This window comes from Macaca nemestrina, chromosome 7, assembly GCF_043159975.1.
Source record: "Macaca nemestrina isolate mMacNem1 chromosome 7, mMacNem.hap1, whole genome shotgun sequence".
NCBI classification, from domain to species: domain Eukaryota; kingdom Metazoa; phylum Chordata; class Mammalia; order Primates; family Cercopithecidae; genus Macaca; species Macaca nemestrina.
Genome location: NC_092131.1, coordinates 7,676,008 through 7,696,780, shown reverse-complemented (window position 1 = coordinate 7,696,780; position 20,773 = coordinate 7,676,008). Strand labels below are relative to the sequence as shown.

General features: G+C 46.4%; 1 protein-coding gene across 7 annotated transcripts in view; it reads left to right on the top strand.

Annotated features, from left to right (window-relative positions):
• LOC105467426 (Enah/Vasp-like) overlaps window positions 1-20,773 on the top strand; it is a 174,940-nt gene that overhangs the window by 88,348 nt on the left and 65,819 nt on the right. For 3 of the 7 annotated variants that reach the window (XM_011717023.3, XM_011717019.2, XM_011717018.3), the window contains exon 1: window positions 13,061-13,200. The exons of 3 other annotated variants lie outside the window; for them this stretch is intronic. In XM_011717023.3, coding sequence (XP_011715325.2) covers window positions 13,076-13,200 — 125 coding nt within the window. In that variant the 5' untranslated portion in view covers window positions 13,061-13,075. Of the gene's footprint in view, window positions 1-3,607; window positions 3,725-13,060; window positions 13,201-20,773 lie in introns of those variants that run through there. One more of the 7 variants, XM_011717024.2, reaches the window with a different exon arrangement.

Genomic DNA, 20,773 nt, shown 5'->3' with positions numbered 1-20,773 from the left:
GTGTGGCGGAGGTAGAAGAAATTTCATGTGCAAGTGGACCTGGGTCAGGCGTGGTGGTAGCTCATGCCTGTAGTCCTAGCACTTTGGGAGGCTGAGATGGGAGGATTGCTTGAGCCCAGGAGGTTGAGGCTGCAGTGAGCTGTGATTGCACCACTATACTCTGGCCTATGCAACAGAGCGAGACCACATCTCAAAAAAAGTAGTAGTATAATGGACCTATGAAGGTCAAACCTGTGCTGTTCAAGGGTCAGCTGTGTATATATATATATATATATATATATATATATATATATATATATATATATGATTGTCTAAAACAAAAATATATAACATTATATTTTGAGTATGTAACACATATGACAGCTACACCATAAAGGATGGGAGTGGAGAATGAAATTAAGCAATTATGAAGTTCTTAACATTTTACTGAAGTGGTACAATATTAACTCAGTGTACTTTATAAAGTTAAGAATGTATATTGTAATCCCTAGAAAGACCTGTAAAAAAATAGAGGTATAGCTAAAAAGTCAACAGAGAAATTCAGATGAAATTCTGAAAAGTATTTAGTTTACCCACAAGAATACAGGAAACGAAGAACAGAGGAACCAGAAACAGACGAGACAAACAGAAAACAAATAGCAAAGTAGTAGACCTATATCCATCTGTATCAATAAGCTAAATGTAAATAAACTAAATACCCCAATTAAAAGATAGAAATTGTCAGACTGGGTGAAAATGCAAGACTAAATCATACACTATCTATAGGACAAAGATACAAATCAACTGAAGGTGAAAGGATGTGTAGTAGGCAGAGTAATGCCATCACCCTGCCCTAATCCCTAGAACCTGTGACTCTGTGACTTTACATGGGATGGGCATGGTAGCTCATGCCTGTAATCCTAGCACTTTGGGGGCCAAGGCAGGAGGATCACTTGAGACCAGGAGTTTGAGACCAGCCTCAGAAACATAGCAAGACCCCATCTCTATTTAAAAAAATGTTTTTAAATTAGCCAGGCATGGTGGTGTGTGCCTATAGTCCTAACTACTCAGGAAGCTGAGATAGGAGGGTCACTTGAGCCAGGAGTTTGAGGCTGCAGTGAACTATGATCACACCCCACTGCACTCCAGCCTGGGTGACAGCGATAGACCCTGTCTCTAAAAAAGTAAATAAATAAAATATTACCTTACGTGGCAAAAACGACTCTGGAGATGTGATTAAAGTTGTGGACCTTGAGATGGAGTGGTTATCTTGGATTATCCATTGGGTCCAGTCTAGTCACATGAGTCCTTAAAAGTAGAGAACCTGTCCACACCGTGGTCAGAAAGACATGTCGCTGTGGAAGAAGGGTCAGAGCAATGCTGCGTTCTTTGAAAGCGGACAGAGGGGCTATGAGAAAGCAATGCAGGCAGTGTCTAGAAGCTGAGAAAGGTGAGCAAGAGAGACCCATGTGGGACTTCTGATGATGTTGGGCTTCTTACCTCCTATGATCTTACAAAACTCTTAAGATAGTAAGTGTGTGTGTTATAAGCCACTCAGTTTGTGGTAATTTGTTACAGCAGTGCAGAAAACCAATGCGGCATGGAAAAATGTACCTAATAAGAGCTTCAAAACCCATGAAATAAAGAGTGACAGAATTAAAGAGGGAAATCCAGTCACAGTTGGAGATTTCAGGACCTTTCCCTCAGCAGTTGATAGAATAATTAGACAAAAACAAACAACAGCAACAAAAAGTAACAAGGACATAGACGTTCTGAACAATACTATTAACCACCATGACCTAATTGACATTTTAGAACACTGCACCCGACCAGTTTCAGAATACACATTCTTTCCTTGTGCGTATGCTGCATCCGCCAAGGTAGACTGCATGCTGGGCCATAACGCACATTTTGATAAATGTGAAAGGATTGAGATCATACCAGGAAAAACAAAGGAAGAAGTCACACCAAATATGTTCTCTGAGCCCAGTAGAATTAAATTGGAAATAAGTAGCGACACATATAGGAAAACACCAAATATTTCAAAATTTAACAAAGCACTTATCAATAATCCATGGATAAAAGAAGAAATCACTAGAGAAAATTAAAAATATTTTGAACCAAAAGAAAAAAGAAAACTGCAATACATCCAAATTGTGGTTTGCAACTAAAACAGTGCTTAAAGGGAAATGTATATCATTAAAAGCCTCTTAAAAATGCATTTTTAGCATTCAAAGTGCATTCATCTCTGCAATTAGAACGGATACTTCTTTTGTACTGTACTCTGTACAACTATTTTTCACTATATCAATATTTTAATGGATCTATTAAATATTTGCTAACATTATCAAGCCATGGCCACAAGGTGAGTACTGGAACCAATACAGGGAACAGAGGGATGTCAAGAGGAAACCTAGAACCTTAATGGTGAATGGGCTATAGAAATCATCTCAGGTCCCCTTAGTATACTGATCGAGAAATCCATGACCAGAGGGCAGGATTCTTCTTTTCTAAGCCATAAAAGTCCTTTAAGGACCAGTACGGTCGTTCTGAAGTTTTTGTCTGTGATTTCTAACACAGTGGATGCTTCTTAGTGAGTTCTCAGTAGATTTTGAAAGAAAGATTGAACTGGATTTTATCTTCATGAGAACCCTGTTGGAGATAGGCAAAGTAAGTATAACTAACCCCATTTTACAGTTGAGGCCACCCATTTAATGAACAAGTGACAAAGCCAAGTTCTCAGTGTTCCTCAAATGTTTTCCTTTCAGGCTCTAAATTGCTGACTTAAATGTCCTCATTAGAGAGAGCTGTCTGCTCGGTAGAAGTACAAATTTTGTTCCAGAGTCAAATATTAAGACTTGATCGGCGGCCTGGCATGGTGGCTCATGCCTGTAATCCCAGCACTTTGGGAAGCCGAGGCAGGCGGATCACCTGAGGTCGGGAGTTTGAGACCAGCCTGACCAACATGGAGAAACCCTGTCTCTACTAAAAACACAAAATTACCTGGGCATGGTGGCACATGCCTATAATCCCAGCTACTCAGGAGGCTGAGGCAGGAGAATCACTTGAACCTAGGAGGCGGTGGTTGCGGTGAGCCAAGATCGTGCCATTGCACTCCAGCCTGGGCGATGGGAGTGAAATTCTGTCTCAAAAAAAAAAAGATCAGCTTATAGTCTTTATCATCTAGTCTTCTATTCTCTGGAGAGTCAGCGGGGACTCTTGCGAGTTCTTGTAGCCTTTTCTTAAGGCCTATAGGAAGTCGTCTGTGCTGAGCCTGCACTTTGTATAACAGATGGAAAACCGAGGCCCAGACCTCTTAAATGGCATTGACTTAGACAGACTATAGAGCTAGTTCGTCGGGGGCCAGCACCACGACCTGGCCCCTACCTCCAGCAGGCATCACCCACCCTTGCACCCTTGCAGGAAGTGCTTAGAGGCTTGAGGTTGCCAGCCGTGGAGGTGTCAGGCCTGTGAAGTGCCTCTCAGCCACCCACGCTGGTAGGGCTCTGCACTGCTAGCTTCTTGTTTCTCTATTTTCTACCTAGGTTTCAGTTTTTCACTTGGGTTTGTTTCCCCTTTGTCTCTGGTTCAGCTTCCTTTTCCTGTTTGGTTTTAAGTAGTCTATAAAAATCAAGTTGCTGTCTTCAGAGAGTCTGTGGTCCTCTGATCAGCATAGCCCAGTGGGAGTACCGGATTCACCTCCTCAGGGTTCCCTGTGCTGCCACTTTTCAGCCATGGCCACAAGGTGAGTACTGAAACCAATACAGGGAACAGAGGGATGTCAAGAGGAAACCTAGAATCTTACTGGTGAATGGGCTGTGGAAATCATCTCATGACCCCTCAGTATACTGATCAAGAAATCCATGACCAGAGGGCAGGGGACTTACATGAGGTTATACAGCACATTGGTGACAATCTGCTCACTCTCCAGCCGCTGGTCTTTCCATTACACAGTCCTGTGTCTCTTGATGCCTGTGACCCTTAATGGCTTCTGGATGAAGGATTTACTCAGAAATTAGCCCCTGCCTCAGATTATAGGGAGGAGGGTCTGAGCCATCTAGGGGATTGTTGTTTAGCTCAGAGGTACATTTTGGTGAGTCCTGGCTCTTCTCTCTAGAATGACCTGAGACTGGTTGTTTTATCTAAATATAGACAGAGAGAGTTATTTTTATTATAGGAACTTCATGAACTTAATAGCAAGAATCCTGACCCTCCACTTGTGAGACTTGTGACCTTAGGCTGTTGCTGTTTAGCACATGTGTGAGTGCCAGCCAGTCTACAAACTGCACTCCTCATTGAGATTGTTCTTTCTAAAGGGGAGATTACATGTTGGACCTGCCTCTCCCCTGCCATACAACTCTGAAAGATTATAGATGATAGGACAGACAGACTTTTATCCTGTGGGGTTTGGGGCATTTGTTTGGTTGACTCATGACAGCTTTGTTTTTTAGCATAAAGTAACGGTCCCTCACTTTGAAAATTATTTCACAATTTTCAAAGTGCCATTTCACCAGTTTTCTTTTTTTTTTTTTTTTTTTTTTTTTGAGACGGAGTCTCGCTCTGTCGCCCAGGCTGGAGTGCAGTGGCCGGATCTCAGCTCACTGCAAGCTCCGCCTCCCGGGTTCACGCCATTCTCCTGCCTCAGCCTCCCGAGTAGCTGGGACTACAGGCGCCCGCAGCCTCGCCCAGCTAGTTTTTTGCATTTTTTAGTAGAGACGGGGTTTCACCGTGTTAACCAGGATGGTCTCGATCTCCTGACCTCGTGATCTGCCCGTCTCGGCCTCCCAAAGTGCTGGGATTACAGGCTTGAGTACTTTTGTCTTTTTAATGTATTCCTTGATAATTAATTGAGGGAAAAAAAGTCATATTGTTGTTGGTGGTGATGATTTTCAAGTCTGAAGATTACACTAATCTAGTCCAGCTCCTGAGTGCACAGATCAGGAAATTGAGGCCCAGTGTGGAGCAGAGTTTGTCTACGGGGAGCAGAGTAGTGGCTGAACCAAAGCAAAAGCCCAGGTTTTCTGGAGCATCCCTTCCCCGTACAAGGCTGCTTGTACTCTGCCACAGGTCCCTGGCCTGGCCCCGTAGTGACAGTCCTGGTGGAAGCAGCGTTCATGGAGCTGCAAGGTCAGCAGCCATAGGAGCTGTGAACTTTTCGTTTTTCCTCATGCTGACTGACATATGGGGATACCACGGCGCCTGTGGTGGGGATACAAAGGGCCTTTTTAATGTGCAAATATATCTTACCAGCTCTAGCTCTGGCTACTCACCAATCAAGAAACGTTTTCCAAGCCCTAACTGGATTAGGAGCTAGGAATTTTCTTGAGTGCATGACAACGTACAGCATGCTTTCACTGACATTATTTTATTTAATTACTGCAATAATCCTGAAGGTAGCATTGTGGGGTGTTTTTGTTTTTGTATTTTTTAGAGATGAGGTCTTGCCATATTGCCCAGGCTGGCCTCAAACTCCCAAGCTCGAGCAAGCCTCCTGCCTCAGTGGGACTACAGGTGTGGGCCACCACACCCAGCTAGCATTGTTTTTATTGTTTCTGTTTCATACAAGGAGAGAGTAACTTGACAAGAGACATAGCCAGTGAGTGGACTTGAACCTGTGCCTCCTGACCACAGATGCTTTGCCCTTTTGCTCTTACGCCTGAGTTGGAGCGGCCTCTGTCTTCAGGGACTGGTCGGGAGTGAGGAAGGCAGCACTCACAGAAATGAGGAGGCGACTCGCTGTAAGGACCCTGTAGCATAGACAGTAATAAGCATAAACAGGAGGGGCAGTAAGAGTTGAGAAGTTGGGGACTGTCAGGGAAGACCTTAAAGAGAAAGTGGGATCTCAGGTGAACTTTGAAGGATAGGAATGATTTTTTAGAAGGCACTGGCAGGCGTTGCAGGCAGCCAGTCACCCAGTGGCTGCTCTGGGTGCTAGGGACACAATGGTAAACAAGACAGGCAGGCTTGTCCTCCAACTGAGGGCAGAGTAGGGAGGCAGAACATAGTCAAGAAACCATCAATAGAGATGTGAAAACAATGGAGCAGCGTGGTAGAGAATGACGGGGCCACTGCCTTAGCCAGTGCCCTCTATGGGGACGTGAGGCAGCCATGTAAAATCTGAAGACTTTGGGGTGGAAGGGGCAGCAGGTATCCTCAGATGGGGACGAGGCCCTGAAATAGGAACAGTTTGTTGGGTTCAAAGGTCAAGAAAAATACAGAGGCCGGAGCAACATGAAGAAGGAAGAGTGAAGGCAAATAAGGGCCCAGGCTTTATCAGGCCCTACGGCAAAGCCTGCGAGCTGTGCTGAATTTAGCGCATATGTCAGAATTCAGTTAGGGGAAGCCTTTGGAGGAAGGGTTCGAAGCAAAGGGAAAGACATCCAACAGAAGCTTAAGAAAATCGCTCTGGCACCTGTGTGGATAATGGCTGGCAGTGTGGCAAGAATAGAAGCAGGAAGACCTCTTGGGAGGCTACCACAGTCATCCGGGTAAGAGATGAGGGTGATTTGGGCCAGCAGTGGAGCAGTCAGGGTAGCTGGTGAGAAGTCACCAGATTTAGGAAGTGCCGTGGTGCTGTAGCCTCCAGGACTATCTGGTGGATCACATGTGGGTGTGGGGGAAACATGAGTCAGACATGTCTTAGGTGGGTGGTGATTCCTTTCACCACGCTGGGGCAGCTGGGGTGCTAGCTGGAAGAATCTGTAGAGGTGTGGGCCTAGCAGAACAGGTTCCCAGGAAATGTGGGTTGAATAAGGCTGACCTGAGCAGGAACTAGCTGAGATCGCGGTGCAGCAGCAGGAAATGTGATATGGATGTGTGATATGTCTGCCACTTTTGGGGCCAGCCAGTTAATTTCATTTCCTTCACTGGTCTCTCTGTTGTCCTTGGTAGGCTGTGGGTTTTTTCTAAAGCATGTACTATCTTCTAACATATTATAGAAGGTATTTGTTTTACTGTGTACTGTCTGTCTTTACCCCTCTAGAATGTAAACTCCCAGAAGGCAGGGATTTTTGCCTGTTTTGTTCACTGGTGTATTCCCAATGCCTAAAACATTGCCTGGCAGTACACATTTATTGAACTGCTGGATTTAATTAACTACTTCGATATATGGTCCTGGAGATTCCTGCGCTACCAAAACTGCTACTCGGTGGAGCTTCCTGGTGTGGCATGTTAGAGAAGAGACCAGACAAACAGACATTTCACTTGCTGTCAGGTAGTGAAGGAACTGTGGCTGCCTGGGCACAATCATTACTGTTTATTCCACTCTGCTGCACATCTTGAAGCTGTAAAGATGTAAGAAGTCTCGCACAGCCAGGGTTCACCTTACAATCTTTCCCACCCAGTTGTACGCCTTTGTGTCAGGGTTTGGAGGAGTCTCCAGGAACACCTAGTGTTTCCTTTTCTCACAGGTGTTTCCAGTCCTCACAGGCAAATGAGAGAGTCCCAGAGGCAATTGAACAAGCCCTCAGAGATCACGTGGTCTGTTCACTCTCCATGGGAACACACACTTCCCTAAAGACCTGTAGCCAAATCATTTGGAGAGCTTCTGATGCTTCTCTGCCTTCCTCTGTCTCAAAGAATCCCATGTGCCTCTAGTTGGGAAACATTCCTCTAGAGATTCTAGGTTATTCTCATTAGAGTGTTAAGATACTCAGGTGGGCTGGGGCAGAAAATGGATGAGAAGTAGTCTAGTCCAATGGCTTCACTTTGGTAACTGAACCCACAGAAGAGGAAAATAACAGCTCAGCTTTTCTGAGTGTTATAAACCAATCATTATGCTAGTTACATGATATACATACTATTTAATTCTCACCCTTTGAGGTTTTGTATCACTATTCCCACTTTACAGATAAGAAAACAAGGGTTGACCAGGCATTGTGGCTCACACCTATAATCCCAGCACTTTGAGAGGCCAACGCAGGAGGATCGCCTGAGCTCAGGAGTTCAAGACCAGCCTTGGTATTGTAGTGATCTACAAAAAAAAAAAAAAAAAAAGAAAGAAAAAAAAAATGAAAATTAGCCAGGTGTGGTAGTGCATGCCTGAAGCCTATAGTCCCAACTTCTCAGGAGGCTGAGGTGGGAGGATTGCTTGAGCCCAGCAGTTCAAGCCTGCAGTGAGCTATGATCACACTACTGCACTCCAGCCTGTGACAGAGCAAGACCCTACCTCAAAAAGAAAAGAAAACAAGGGCCTACAAAGTAACGTATTCCAGGTCACATTGTTGTCACTTGGCAGAGCTTTTGATCTCTGAGAGGATCAAAATCTGCCCTCTCAACTTTAACTTCTCAAAGCTAAACTCGTCTCAGTTTGCAGAGTCAAGGCTAGAATCGAGGCCCTCCTGATCTCTATTTTGCAGTCTCCATCATTCTGCGCTGTTAATACCACAGGAGACAAAAGAGACCTCGTCCGTCCTGTAGCACCCCGTGCCTGCGTGCGTATCTCTTGTCGATGCTCTGTCGGCTCAGGATCTCTCCTACCAGCCTAGAGCTCTTTCAGAGCAGGACGCTTGTGTTATGCATTCATGTTTGTCTCTGTGCCTAGTAAATAACACGGAGTCCAAGTGGCTGCTCTGTCATCTGGGGTGTTTGTAAGGGCAGAGCCAGGGTCTTCGTTCCCAGGCTGTTAATTCATCCTTGGAGCTGGACATACTGTCCCAATCCTTGGCCCAAGCCAGGCCTCTACTGTTGTCCCAAGGCTGTGCTAAAACCTCTTCTACTTCACAAGTGATCAGAGTCACAGACTCTGGGGACACAAATTTTGGGATGAAGACACAGAGCAACCTATATAAATGTTTCTGAGGTTTGAGTAGCCTTAACGTCCACGTGACTGTCAGATGCTCCCCAAAGAAAGGGCTACGTCGGTGACCTTGAAAGAGTGTGGGAGATGCGTCTGAGACAGGGGCAGTCTAGGAATATCAGACTCCCCAGCAGTTGGTTGGAGTGTTTTTCCAGATTGCACCAGACTTCACAGAGAAATGGAGACCCGCTGTTCAGGCATCTCTTGAGAGGGTGGCATCCAAGGAGAAAAGGCAAACATCTTGATTGCCCGCGACGTGGGCAACCAATTTGGACAGAAAAGAAGGTGTCAGGGTTTAACACTGAATGTAGACTTTATTTACCCAAAGCCTTTCTTTAATTCTAACACTCTCAAAAATGGGGCTCAGTCACCATTTGGGTTTCCCATGTTAATACACAGAGAGCGAATTCATTGTCTTTCATTGCTGTAATGCAGCAGTTCTCAAAACGTACTCCAGACGTTGACCCTCCAAGGAGTCTGTAGGTCAGAACTATATTTATAATATTACTAAGACATCATTTGCCATTTCAGCTCTTGTCTCATGAATGCATGGTGGAATTTTCCAGAGCTATGTGATGTTTTGACATCATCACTGTGGCAGCTAATGAAATGTCTGCTTGTATATTCTTGTGTTTTAAAAAAGTATTAGTTTCAATTTCAAATAAGGTGAATATGGATAGACTTAACCTATATAAAACAGAAGCTTTTTGGCATCCTCAATAATTGAGTGTAAAGGGGTTCTCTGACCAAAAAAGTTTGAGAACCATGTATGTAAAATAGTCAGTTGTATGGCTGTACTGCAGACAGCATGCATGGAATTGAAAACACCACCTGCAAGGTGGCAGTTCCCCCTGGTCCAGAGGAGGAGCTCTGGGTCTGGGAGGAGGATGCAGGCGTCACTAAAGGCGAACTAAACAGCTTTAGGACTTGCTGTCAGATTTCCTAGACTGCGTGGTGGGACCGTGGGAACTTACTTCTCACAGGCCTGAAATACTTCACAATAAACATTTTAAGTCTACTTCATAACATGAAACCTGTTTCACATCTGTGCCCATTAAGAAAAAAATGGCACCCTATAAGTGAGTTAATAATTACCAAGGGGAAAATATAGCTTTCCATTGGAGATCTGGCAGTCACCTCTTAATCAACCTACAGTCTACTTTCAGTTGGCCTGAATTCTTCACACACACAACATCTTTGTCAATGAAAAAATTTTAAATAGTTTCACATTCTAGCTTAGCTTGAAAGAGAGTAAGCAGACGGCTCAACCAAATGTAATCCATGAGCAGATCCTGCATCCCAAAAAAATCTAACATTTTGTAAAAATTGGGTAACTTTTTGTTGTTGTTGTTGTTGAGTCGGAGTCTCCCTCTGTTGCCCAGGCTGGAGTGCATTGGAGCTATCTCCGCTCATTGCAACCTACACCTCTCTATGCCTCCCGGGTTCAAGCAGTTCTCCTGCCTCAGCCTCCCGAGTAGCTGGGACTACAGGCGTTTGCCACTACACCCACCTAATTTTTGTATTTTTAGTAGAGACGGGGTTTCACCATATTGGCCAGGCTGATCTCGAACTCTTGACCTCAGGTGATCCACCCACCTGGGCCTCCCAAAGTTTTGGGATTACATGGGTAACTTTTAATAGGACTCTGTATTAGATTTTTAGTAAATTGTTGATTTTCTTTGTTGTGACAATGGTATTTACGTTATATATTAGAATATCCTTATTTTAAAGAAATGTATGCTAAAGTCCCTAGGATTGAAGTATCATGATAGCTGCAGCTGACTTTCAGATGGCTCAGGGGAAAGGCAGAGATAACTCATATGCGGCAAATGTTAACCACGGGCATGTTTAGTGAAAGGTACAAGAGTGTCCCTTGTATATTCCTGTAGGTTTGAAATTTTTCAGAGTAAAAAGGTGGAGTGAAAAACAGCTTCAAAATAGTAAAAGTTGGAGTTGGGTTTTGCTGCGTCGCCAAGTGGAGCAGAAAAGCCTTACTGCGCGACAGAACGTCAGGTTGATGTCTAGTCCAGGCTCTGCCGTGGATCAGCCATGGGTGTCGGGCAAGTTACTTCCTTCTCTAGGCCTGTTTCCTAAGAAAATCACTGCAGAATGTTTTTCAGCTCTGATGAGACTGTGATTCCAAGCGTCTCTGTTTCTCAGTCCCTGAATTGGGACATGGCAACGTGGGTGTGCTTCCTCATTCCCCTGGGTAGGTGTTGAGAAGTGATGAGGCCCCAGGGTGATGACTGAGGTCCCCCCACCCACCACTCTGCCTTTGCTGACACTCTTCCCTCTGCTTGAAATGGTTCCTTGTTTCCTTTTGAAAAGTCTTGCTTCCCCTTCATGACAGCATCCCTTGGGTCCCTCAGGCAGAACTAAATGCCCTCCTCTTGTGACACTTTGCACGTACAGCACTTTTTCTTTTTTCTATTCTTTTTTTTGTTTGTTTTTTTTTTTTGGAGACAGGGTCTTGCTCTGTCACCCAGGATGGAGTGCAGTGATGCAGACACGGTTCGCTGCAACCTTAACCTCCTCAGCTCAAGGGATCCTCCTTCTACCTCAGCCTTCTGAGCAGCTGGGGCTGCAGGCACCCACCACCATGCCTGGCTAACTTTTTTTATTTTGTGTAGAGACAGGATCTGTGTTGCCCAGGCTGGTCTCGAACTCCTGGGCTCAAACTGTCCTCCCACCTTGGCCTCCCAAAGTGCTGGGATTTCAGGTGTGAGCCACTGTGCCCAGCCCTTGTTTTATTTTTCAGATAAATGCAGGAAAAAAGAAAGAGAAAGCAGAGGTGGCCAGATCTCAAGTGAGTCGTGCCACCCCCACCACAAAAATCCTTGCAGGCTGAGAAACACGATACCTGGCAAAACTCAGCAAACATAAAAGCCAGCAGTTATTGAAAGGCATTTGTTGAGCAATCACTAGGTCCCAGTTACTAGAGCTACCGAGATGAACACTACTTTAAAAACCAAACCAAACAGCCTGCCTCATGGAGGCGCTTGCCCCTCAGTTCAGTGGCAAGTGTATGGTAAGTGTTCTGCAGAGAAGCTAAGCAGCTGAGGCCAGCGGCAGGGGCCCAGGGTGGGCATTAGCATTCTCTTCAGTGTGGTTCAGGGAGTCTTCCCTGGGGGCAGTAGTGGGGATGGAGGGCAGTGTGAGTAGAGGCTAGAGGAAAGCACAGGAGCAAATCAGGGCCCAGAAACTGTGATTTCCCAACAGCAGGGCTCAGGAGTGGGCCCTCAGTGACCTCCACAGTGGATCTGGGCCATTCCACAAAGACAGAACCTGACAGCCTGGTCCCACTTGGTGAGGCCTGAGGCAATTCCCCAGGCCACAGTGAGGAACCTGCCACCTTGTTTTTCTCCTTAGAAGTTAAAAGACTACGTGATAATGACAGCTCTCCATGTGGACACGGAAGGCAGTTTCATGCGGATTCCACCCGAAGTCCTGCCTCATATGGATTTGCTGTTTATTCAACCAGCATTGTCCTTGTTCAAGATGGTATCTGCTGGGTGCTAATCATGTTTAGTAAACTGCTCTCCTGTTTATTTCATCAGCCTTATTTGATCTCCAGCAAATGCAAAAGAAAGTCCAAAAAGATGATTCTCCTCGTCTTACCGAGCTGTCAACTTACCTCCCTGAAGTCTTGTTGCTGGCAAGCGACAGAGCCAGACCTGGGGCAGAGCTGGAGCTATTGTCCAGAGTGTTCTCACTTCCCCACACTGACTCCATGGTGAGGGCTGGCCCTAACTCTCTGTGCCCAGCCTTGCTTCCCAGCACAACACTGCTTCCTGGTGGGCACCAGCCAGCCAGACTTTCTGTGTAGTACTCTTTCTCTCTGCCCCTCTCCACCTTGGGAAAGACAGTGGTCAGAAAAGGGGCAGTCCAGAGAAGAGCCAAGCTATGCGGTGTCATGGGAGCCAATGGAGAAGTTTCACACAGGAGGCAAGGAGGGCAAGGAGGGCAAGTCTGTGGCAAAAGTAGAATGGTGAGGCTGGGGCAGGCTGAGAGGAGACAGGGCGGGGCTGCCTGTGGGCAGAGGGGAGTTCATAGTGTGAGAGAGTTCCCCGAGAGCTGGAAGGAGAGGCCTCCGGATGGCAGGAGGCAGGGTCCTGTCCAGCAGTGTCTCTGACTTGACTCCGTGTGTGACTTGGGGGAAGCACACAATGTGAAGTGGGAATAAGTGTGATAATGACCTTGTGACAGTGGTTTGAGCATTGTGTGAAGTCAGTGTAGATGTCACCTGTGTTACCAGAGCCAAGCTGCATGCCTGCAGGGGGTCTACTGAACTAGCAAGTGATGTGCCTCAGAGAGAGACTGGAATTTGGCACAGGAGAAGGCCCCTGTCTCCTCCTCTGTGCTGGGCCTTGTCTTGGGGCTCTGGGTAGACCCCAGCTCTGCTCTGCGCTGGAGTGCCCAGACAGGTTTGTATAAACCCCTCAGTGTGGGCTGCTCTGCTTCCATCCAGGAGGCTCCTTACTGATGGTTCTTGGTCCAGCTTTTAAGATTCACTTTTGTTGCTTGTATGTTGAAGGTAAACAAGTCAGGACTTTACAAACTGCCTCAGTCTGGCTGTGTTTCTGTTTAGCTTTGGGAACATGTATTTATGGCTACTTCTCTCTAGCCCCCCACCCTTCAGTACTCACCCCTTACTAATGCACTTGGCAGCTGCAGAGCCCAGGCCAGAGGCACCAGGCTACGCTGAGGACGATGGCTCACTGAGGAACGGTATCTGAACTCAGACATGGGCCTGTTCTCCAGAAGCCCACAGTCTTGGGAAGAAGATAGCTCAAAGTGGCTGTCGTGACAGCTTGAAAGTAATCAGAGGCACATGGCACCTTGGGGTGGGGTTTGGGGGACAGAGACACACACCTACTGAGTATGAGGAATATACCCAGCATGGTACTGGGTACTCTCGTGTCTTACCTATTAATCACCATACAAATAGACCATACTATTTTTATCAGCTCTGGTTTACAGACAAGAACTGCTCATGCAAAGCCTGAGGTTCTGCCTTCCCAATACTCTGGTACACCCATTTTGCAATGATCTGTTTTTCCTGATAGATTGTAATCTCCTTCAGAGCTGAGCCATATGCCTGTTAGTAGTTATTAAATGAATGGGAATGGGTGGATAGGTGTGTTTTGAAAGCAATGACAATGTGAGCTTTGAGAAAAGGTAAGATTCAAACCTCTGGGTGTAGGAAAAAGAAATCATCTTGGGCAGGAGAAATATCTCTTCCTAATTACTTGAGGAGTAGCAGAAAAGTCATCTTAATTGGCCCAATGTCATGGGGATGCTTTCGCTGCCAGGTAAAGCCTGGCTTTAGTACCAGGCTGCTGGTTGGGCTATGTGATCAGATAGGTCCTTCCTCACTGAAATGTGCTAGGCCATTTGTGGGCAGCCTCAGGTCCAGCAGAACAAGAAGGGAAGTTCCCTGGGACCAGCAGAGGAATCTACCCTGTAGTCTTGGACCTCTAGGGGTCAACAGATAGGAAGAGAACTGTGGCCTAAGTCCTCACTCTACATAGGGAGAAGCCTGCCTAGAAGAATGGCCCCTGCCCTGGAGGCGTTCACTGGCCAGCAGACGGTCCTAGCGTAGACATTGCTACAGTAAGTGCTGTGATGGTAGGCACAGGACCATGATAATAGGGATAATAAGGCTCAGAGAAGGACCATCTAACTCAGCCTGGGGCTTCAGGGAAGATTTCCTAAAAGAGATAACAGATATTCCAAGTCTTTATGGATGAGTAGGAATTAGTGGGTCGGCTTGGGTCAGCTCGGCTCGGCTGAGAAAAGTATCCCAGGCAGAGGAAGTGGCCTGAGCCAGAGCAGAGGCCACACAGTGCAGGGGTGTGTGTTAGGGGCCTGTGTGCATTTCCACAAGACTAAGCCAAGGGTTGGGTCGGCTATGGACACTATGGCAAGGGCTACAATGTGAAGGCCCCTGAGTGCCTGCCCCAGAGCTGGGATTATATTCTGTAATAACGATGACTTCCTTCCTCATGCCACATGGGATCAGGTACTGCTCCAAGTGCTTACACATATTAAGTCTTAATTCTCCAGACAACCCTATAAAGAAGATGAGGAAAGGGGAAAGATATGTGCAGATAAAGGAGGATAAGCTATAGATAGAAACTGGGGAATACATAAGTTTTGTATGAGGTCATATAGCTAGTAAGTGGCAGAGCTCCCAGTGAGGGAAGAGGCTCAGTCAGTTTGCCTTTGATGAAGGTCTTTCTGGTGACATTGCAATTGAAGAGTTGGAGGCATGAGATTTCAACCAGAGGCAGGGAAATAGCTAGGAGGCTATTGTGGTCTAAATGAGAAATAACAAGGGCTGGGACTGGCAGCAAGAAGGGAGAGAAAGGGACAGATCCAAAAGATGTTTAAGAAATAGAATAGATGGCTACTGGTCCATAGAGGGTGAAGCACAAAAAAGCATCTGAAATGGCCTTCAGGTTTCAGACTCAGGGGATTGGGTAGGTGTTGCTTCCATTCCCTGAAATGGGAAACAGTAGAAAGAATATGTGAGGTCTCTAAGTTATGTCCAACAGTTGGAAATATAGCTCCATATCTTAGAAGAAAGGACAGGACTGGAGAGTCATCTTCACGGGATTTATCAGTGTATTGGTGATCGTGTAAACCCTGGCATGGATGACAGAGCCTGTGAGGAGATGTGAAAGCCAGTGGCCCTCAAAGTTTCCTTCATGGACCATTTGCCTAGAACCAGCAAGCATGTGTGTTACAATAGAGACCCTGCCCCGCCTGAGACTTATTGCATCAGAATCTCCTAAATGGGGGCCTAGGGATTTATGTTTTAATAAACACTCACCTGACTTTTACAGTGCATACAGTTTTTTGTTTGTTTGTTTGTTTTGTTTTTGTCGTTGTTGTTTTGAGATGGAGTCTCGCTCTGCCGCCCCGGCTGGAGTGCAATGGCACGATCTCTGCTCACTGCAAGCTCCGCCTCCCGGGTTCACACCATTCTCCTGCCTCAGCCTCCCGAGTAGCTGGGACTACAGGTGCCCGCCACCTCGCCCGGCTAGTTTTTTTTTTTTTTTTTTTTGTATTTTTAGTAGAGATGGGTTTTAGCCAGGATGGTCTCGATCTCCTGACCTCGTGACCCGCCCGCCTCAGCCTCCCAAAGTGCTGAGATTACAGGTGGGAGCCACCACACCCGGCCGTGCATACAGTTTTGAGACTCGTGAGCATAGAGTAAAATAAGAAATTCCACGTAGTTCACATTGATTTTAAAATCTGTTTTGGAGCGCAAACCCATTTAAGAACACGGTAAATGCATTTCCAGAAGCAGCGTGCACTCTCACTTTTGCAGATAATTTTGGAGATTTCTTAGACTCTTCAGGCCTTTCCCTGGACCCCGGATTAAAAACACTTGACATAAGAGATAAATAGGAAACCTGTGAAGGAGGCGGAACAGGAATCACAGAGAGCGAAATGGAAAGCCAGGAGAATTTGAAGACTGGGGATTAAGGAGGAGAGGTTCTCAGAAGTGAGGACATAGTCAGCAGTGCCTGACTCACTAACAGGCCCAGTGACTGGAGAGCTGGAAAGCATGCATTGGAGCTGGAAGTGGAAAGGCAGTAACCTTGTCTGGGCTTATTTAAGTGTATTCTTAGGCCCAGGGGCCAGGTTCCAGTGGGGGCTCGGAGAGTGACGGCAGGGTGGGGGTGGGGCAGGGTGAGGACATGGAGAGAGCAAGTGACAGGACGAACTGGGTGGGGGACAGCGGGAAGTAGGGAGTGAGGTCCAGTGGTATCAGCTGGGGGGTGCTTGTTAGGTGCCCACCCTTGCGATGGTTACTGTGGTAAAAGATAAGAAAGGAATTCCCAGCAGGGCAGCTCATTCACCCTGGTTTTTCCTGGATTATCCCAGTTTTAGTGCTGAATGCCCTACCTCCTAGGAAATCCTTCTGTTATGGGCAAATGCTGGTTCCCAGTCCTACTGGGAAGACAAAATTGGCCCTCAAGACAGAGTATGAAGAGTTGTTCTGTCCAAAGGAAGCTCCCAAGTCCGAGCATTAGGGCTAAGAAGGACCACTGTGCCAGTCCCAGGGAGAGAAAGGCATTGGCCGCCTGCTTTCCAGGAAGGAGGAGTGTGGCTCCTAGGCTGACACTCCAGAGGAGCAAAAGTGGGCAGCCTGTGCCTTCCCAGAGGCCTCCCTCTGGAGGAGCGGGTCTCTCTCTGCAGGCCTGGGCCCAGGCAGAGCTGAGTTGCATCTTTAGAGGCAGCAGACAGGGCTGAGCCTCGCTTTGCACAGGAGCCCACCTGCAGAGCTGTGGTTTCCTGACTCACCCGTCCCAGGCTGTTATGAGACAGAAGGCTGATGGTAATCTGTGACGGATGCTTTTGCTTGGCAGTTACACTTTCTCTGAGAATAAATGGAGAGGATTGTGAGTAGAATGTTCCCACGAGCACACAATCATAAATGCACTGTTTTTCCCACAGTCAGGGTCATTTGTTTAACAATTATTCATGTCCACAGCATACAGGGACTGGCTTTACCAAAGGGAAAACAACACAGTCCCTGCCTTCAAGGAGCTCACAGGCTGGTGGTGCAGACACCTCAGCAGATTCTGAGAGGCAGGACAAACTGAAAAGCGCTCTGGCAGAGGGAGAAGCAAGCATGGGGCTGCAGGAGCCAGCCTCTCTGTGGACAGGTCTACATCCTGTGCTTTTTCCAGGTTCAACCCTGGACTTGCATTTCCCGACAGACCTCTTGTGGTTAGCCCCGTTCCACCCTGTGGACCTTCCTTTTGCCCTTACTTTATGAATTTACGCTCTGTCCTTCAAGGAAATAACAGGGCTAGGATGGTGTGTCTATGTAAGCCCATGAGAATTCAGAAACCTTGCTCCCAGCCACCCAGGGAGTGGGGGAGTGAGAGTCCGGGGGCACAGAGCCTGGACTTTTCCCAGAAGGATTAGGGAGTGAGAGCCCAAGATTGACTTCAGGCTGTCATTACAGAGGGCCATGCTGCAAGATTTTTCCTGCATCCTCCTGAGTAGCCGGGACTACAGGCAGGTTCCATCACACCCAGCTGCCTGTGTAATAGTTTTATCTTGAAATGCATTAATGATTTCCTACATCGAGTCCTGGAAGGTCTATGATTAGGTTTCAGAGTTACATGCAGGAAATTTGGGGTGTGTTTTGCTTTTTTTTTCTCTCTCTCTTCAGTGAGAGATTTCAACAGACATTCAAAAGTGGTCTATGATACATAGCAGGGGTGTCCAGTCTTTTGGCTTGCCTGGGCCACATTGGAAGAATTGTCTTGGGCCACACATAAAATACACTGATATTAACAATAGCTGATGAGCTTTTTAAAAAAAATCTCATAATGTTTTAAGAAAGTTTACAAATTTGTGTGGGGCTGCATTCAAAGCTTTCCTGGGCTGCATGCGGCCCACAGGTTGGACAAGCTTGGTGTATGGTCTAAAAAAATTAACTGCTGAACCAGCGACACAACAAAGATTATGGTTTTTCCCATCTTCCCTGCCATGCCCTGCCCCATGCTGAACTCATGGGCAGAGCTCAGCGAGGACTCAGCACTTGTCTGAGGGAGCTCTGAGGTCAGACTCACCTTGTACAGATGTGGAAGCTGAGGCCTAGAGTCATATGGTCTTTCTCCTGTAAGAGTTTAGGTCTCACTAGGAGATACATCTAATGTAAATGACGAGTTAATGGGTGCAGCACACCAACATGGCACATGTATACATATGTAACAAACCTGCACGTTGTGCACATGTACCCTAGAACTTAAAGTATAATTAAAAAAAAAAAAGTTGGCCGGGCGCGGTGGCTCAAGCCTGTAATCCCAGCACTTTGGGAGGCCGAGGCGGGCGGATCACGAGGTCAGGAGATCGAGACCATCCTGGCTAACACAATGAAACCCCGTCTCCACTAAAAATACAAAAAAATTAGCCGGGCGTGGTGGCGGCGCCTGTAGTCCCAGCTACTCGGGAGGCTGAGGCAGGAGAATGGCGGGAACCCGGGAGGCGGAGCTTGCAGTGAGCCGAGATCGCGCCACTGCACTCCAGCCTGGGCGACAGAGCGAGACTCCGCCTCAAAAAAAAAAAAAAAGTTTAGGTCTCACATGACACACGGAGAGAAATTACAGGCGCAAATTATATGGGCCCCACAAGTACATGTACAAAGGCCCAAAATGACAGGGGAATTGGACTGCTTGCTTGAAAAGAGCCTTGCCCCAAGAGAGAAATTCTAGTTACACCTACAGCTCAGAGATGCCTGTTAGATCCCAGGGGGGAAAGAAGTCCACCAACCTGTTAATTTAACACCATACAGAACAAACCAGTGTATTTTGACTGATTTCACTCCCCAACTAATCAACAGATTGTTTTGATCATATGAAAGAAGTCTGTGAGACATGAAGACCTCATGGGAACCATTTAGTAAATGAAATTCTGTATGTATGTGTTTTTAAAAATAGCTCATCCATTCAGTTATTCAGTAAATAATTTAAGAAAACTTTTGCCTATCACATTTCCTCATAGCTGGGCACAGTGGCTCATGCCAGTAGTCCCAGCACTTTGAGAGACCAAAGAGACCAAGTGGGAGGATCACCTGAGCCCAGGAGTTTAAGATTAGTCTGGGCGACATGGCGAAACCCCGTCTCTACAAAAATAATAATAATAATAATAAATTTCCTCAAGGGATAGATGATTTGGATAAATTAAATTTACCATGCCTAGGGAGGATGTGTATGTTACGGAGTTTATTTATCCAGGTGAAAATGTTGAGAAGGCAAGTGAATATATATTGCTCAGAGGCAATGTCGAGGTTAGATAGCAATCGAGATTTTATTAAAACAAAAAAATTTCAAAGGTATAATAAGCCCAAATTAGCAAAACAAATCTTAAGTAGAATAAATGTGTATTTCCTTGCATTTAGGTTTTGTTAGTGGCAATAAAATAAGAGACAAACCAACACTTATTTAAAGGGTGGGGGGAGACCAGGGGTTTTGGTTAACCACCAGTTTAATTTGAACCTAAAGTGCTAACAACAGCAAATAAAGAGAACCTGTAGCTATAATTATAATAAGAAAAATGGGAAAAATGATTCTTGGTGTTCAGGCATCTAGTGGCAAGCACAGTGCTTTATTTATGCCATCTCTGTAACTACCCTAAAAGGTGTGTGATACCCCGGTATGCTTCACCCCCACCTAGTGCTCGCGATTCTCTGTACGCCATGCGGTTCTTGCCTCCCTGCCTCTGCTCAGCTGCCTGTCTCCTCTGCCTAAAACCCCACATCCCCTTCCTGAATTCATCTAGGGGTTGAAAGTCTTCATCTTAAAACCCACACAGCATTTTCTTCAGAAATCCTTCCCAGGCCTGGCGCAGTGGCTCACGCCTATAATCCCAACACTTTGGGAGTCTGAGGCAGGCAGATTGCTTGAGGCCAGGAGTTCAAGACCAGCCTGGGCAACATGGTAAAACCCTGTCTCTACTAAAATTTTAAAAATTAGCCAGGCGTGATGGTACATGCCTGTAGTCCCAGCTTCATGGCAGGCTGAAGCACAAGAATCGCTTGAACCTGGGAGGCGGAGGTTGATGTGCGCCAGGATCACACCACTGGACTCCAGCCTGGGCAATGGAGTGAGACTCTGTATCAAAAAATAAATAAATAAATAAAAATTTAAAAGAAGAAAGCCTCCCCTGTCCCCCGCTCCATCGCATCCCTCCGGGCTGCATAAGGTTTATAATTACTCGTCTGACTGCCTAACTAGCTGGGGGCTCGCTGAGGGCAGGTACTATTCTACCTATCTCTCTTTCATTGATGTTTTTTGACCCACTAGCATCTGCTGGTCAGACTAAGCCTGAAATATTGGCCCAGTTTTAGGACCCTAACTGATTAGTTACTGGGATGGCGAGGGGACTGGTAGTTTGTTGTGTGGCTGATGGAGGGAAGCGCTCTTCCTTCAGCTATCTGGTGGGTTGTCTCAGGCTCTGCAGAGCACCCTG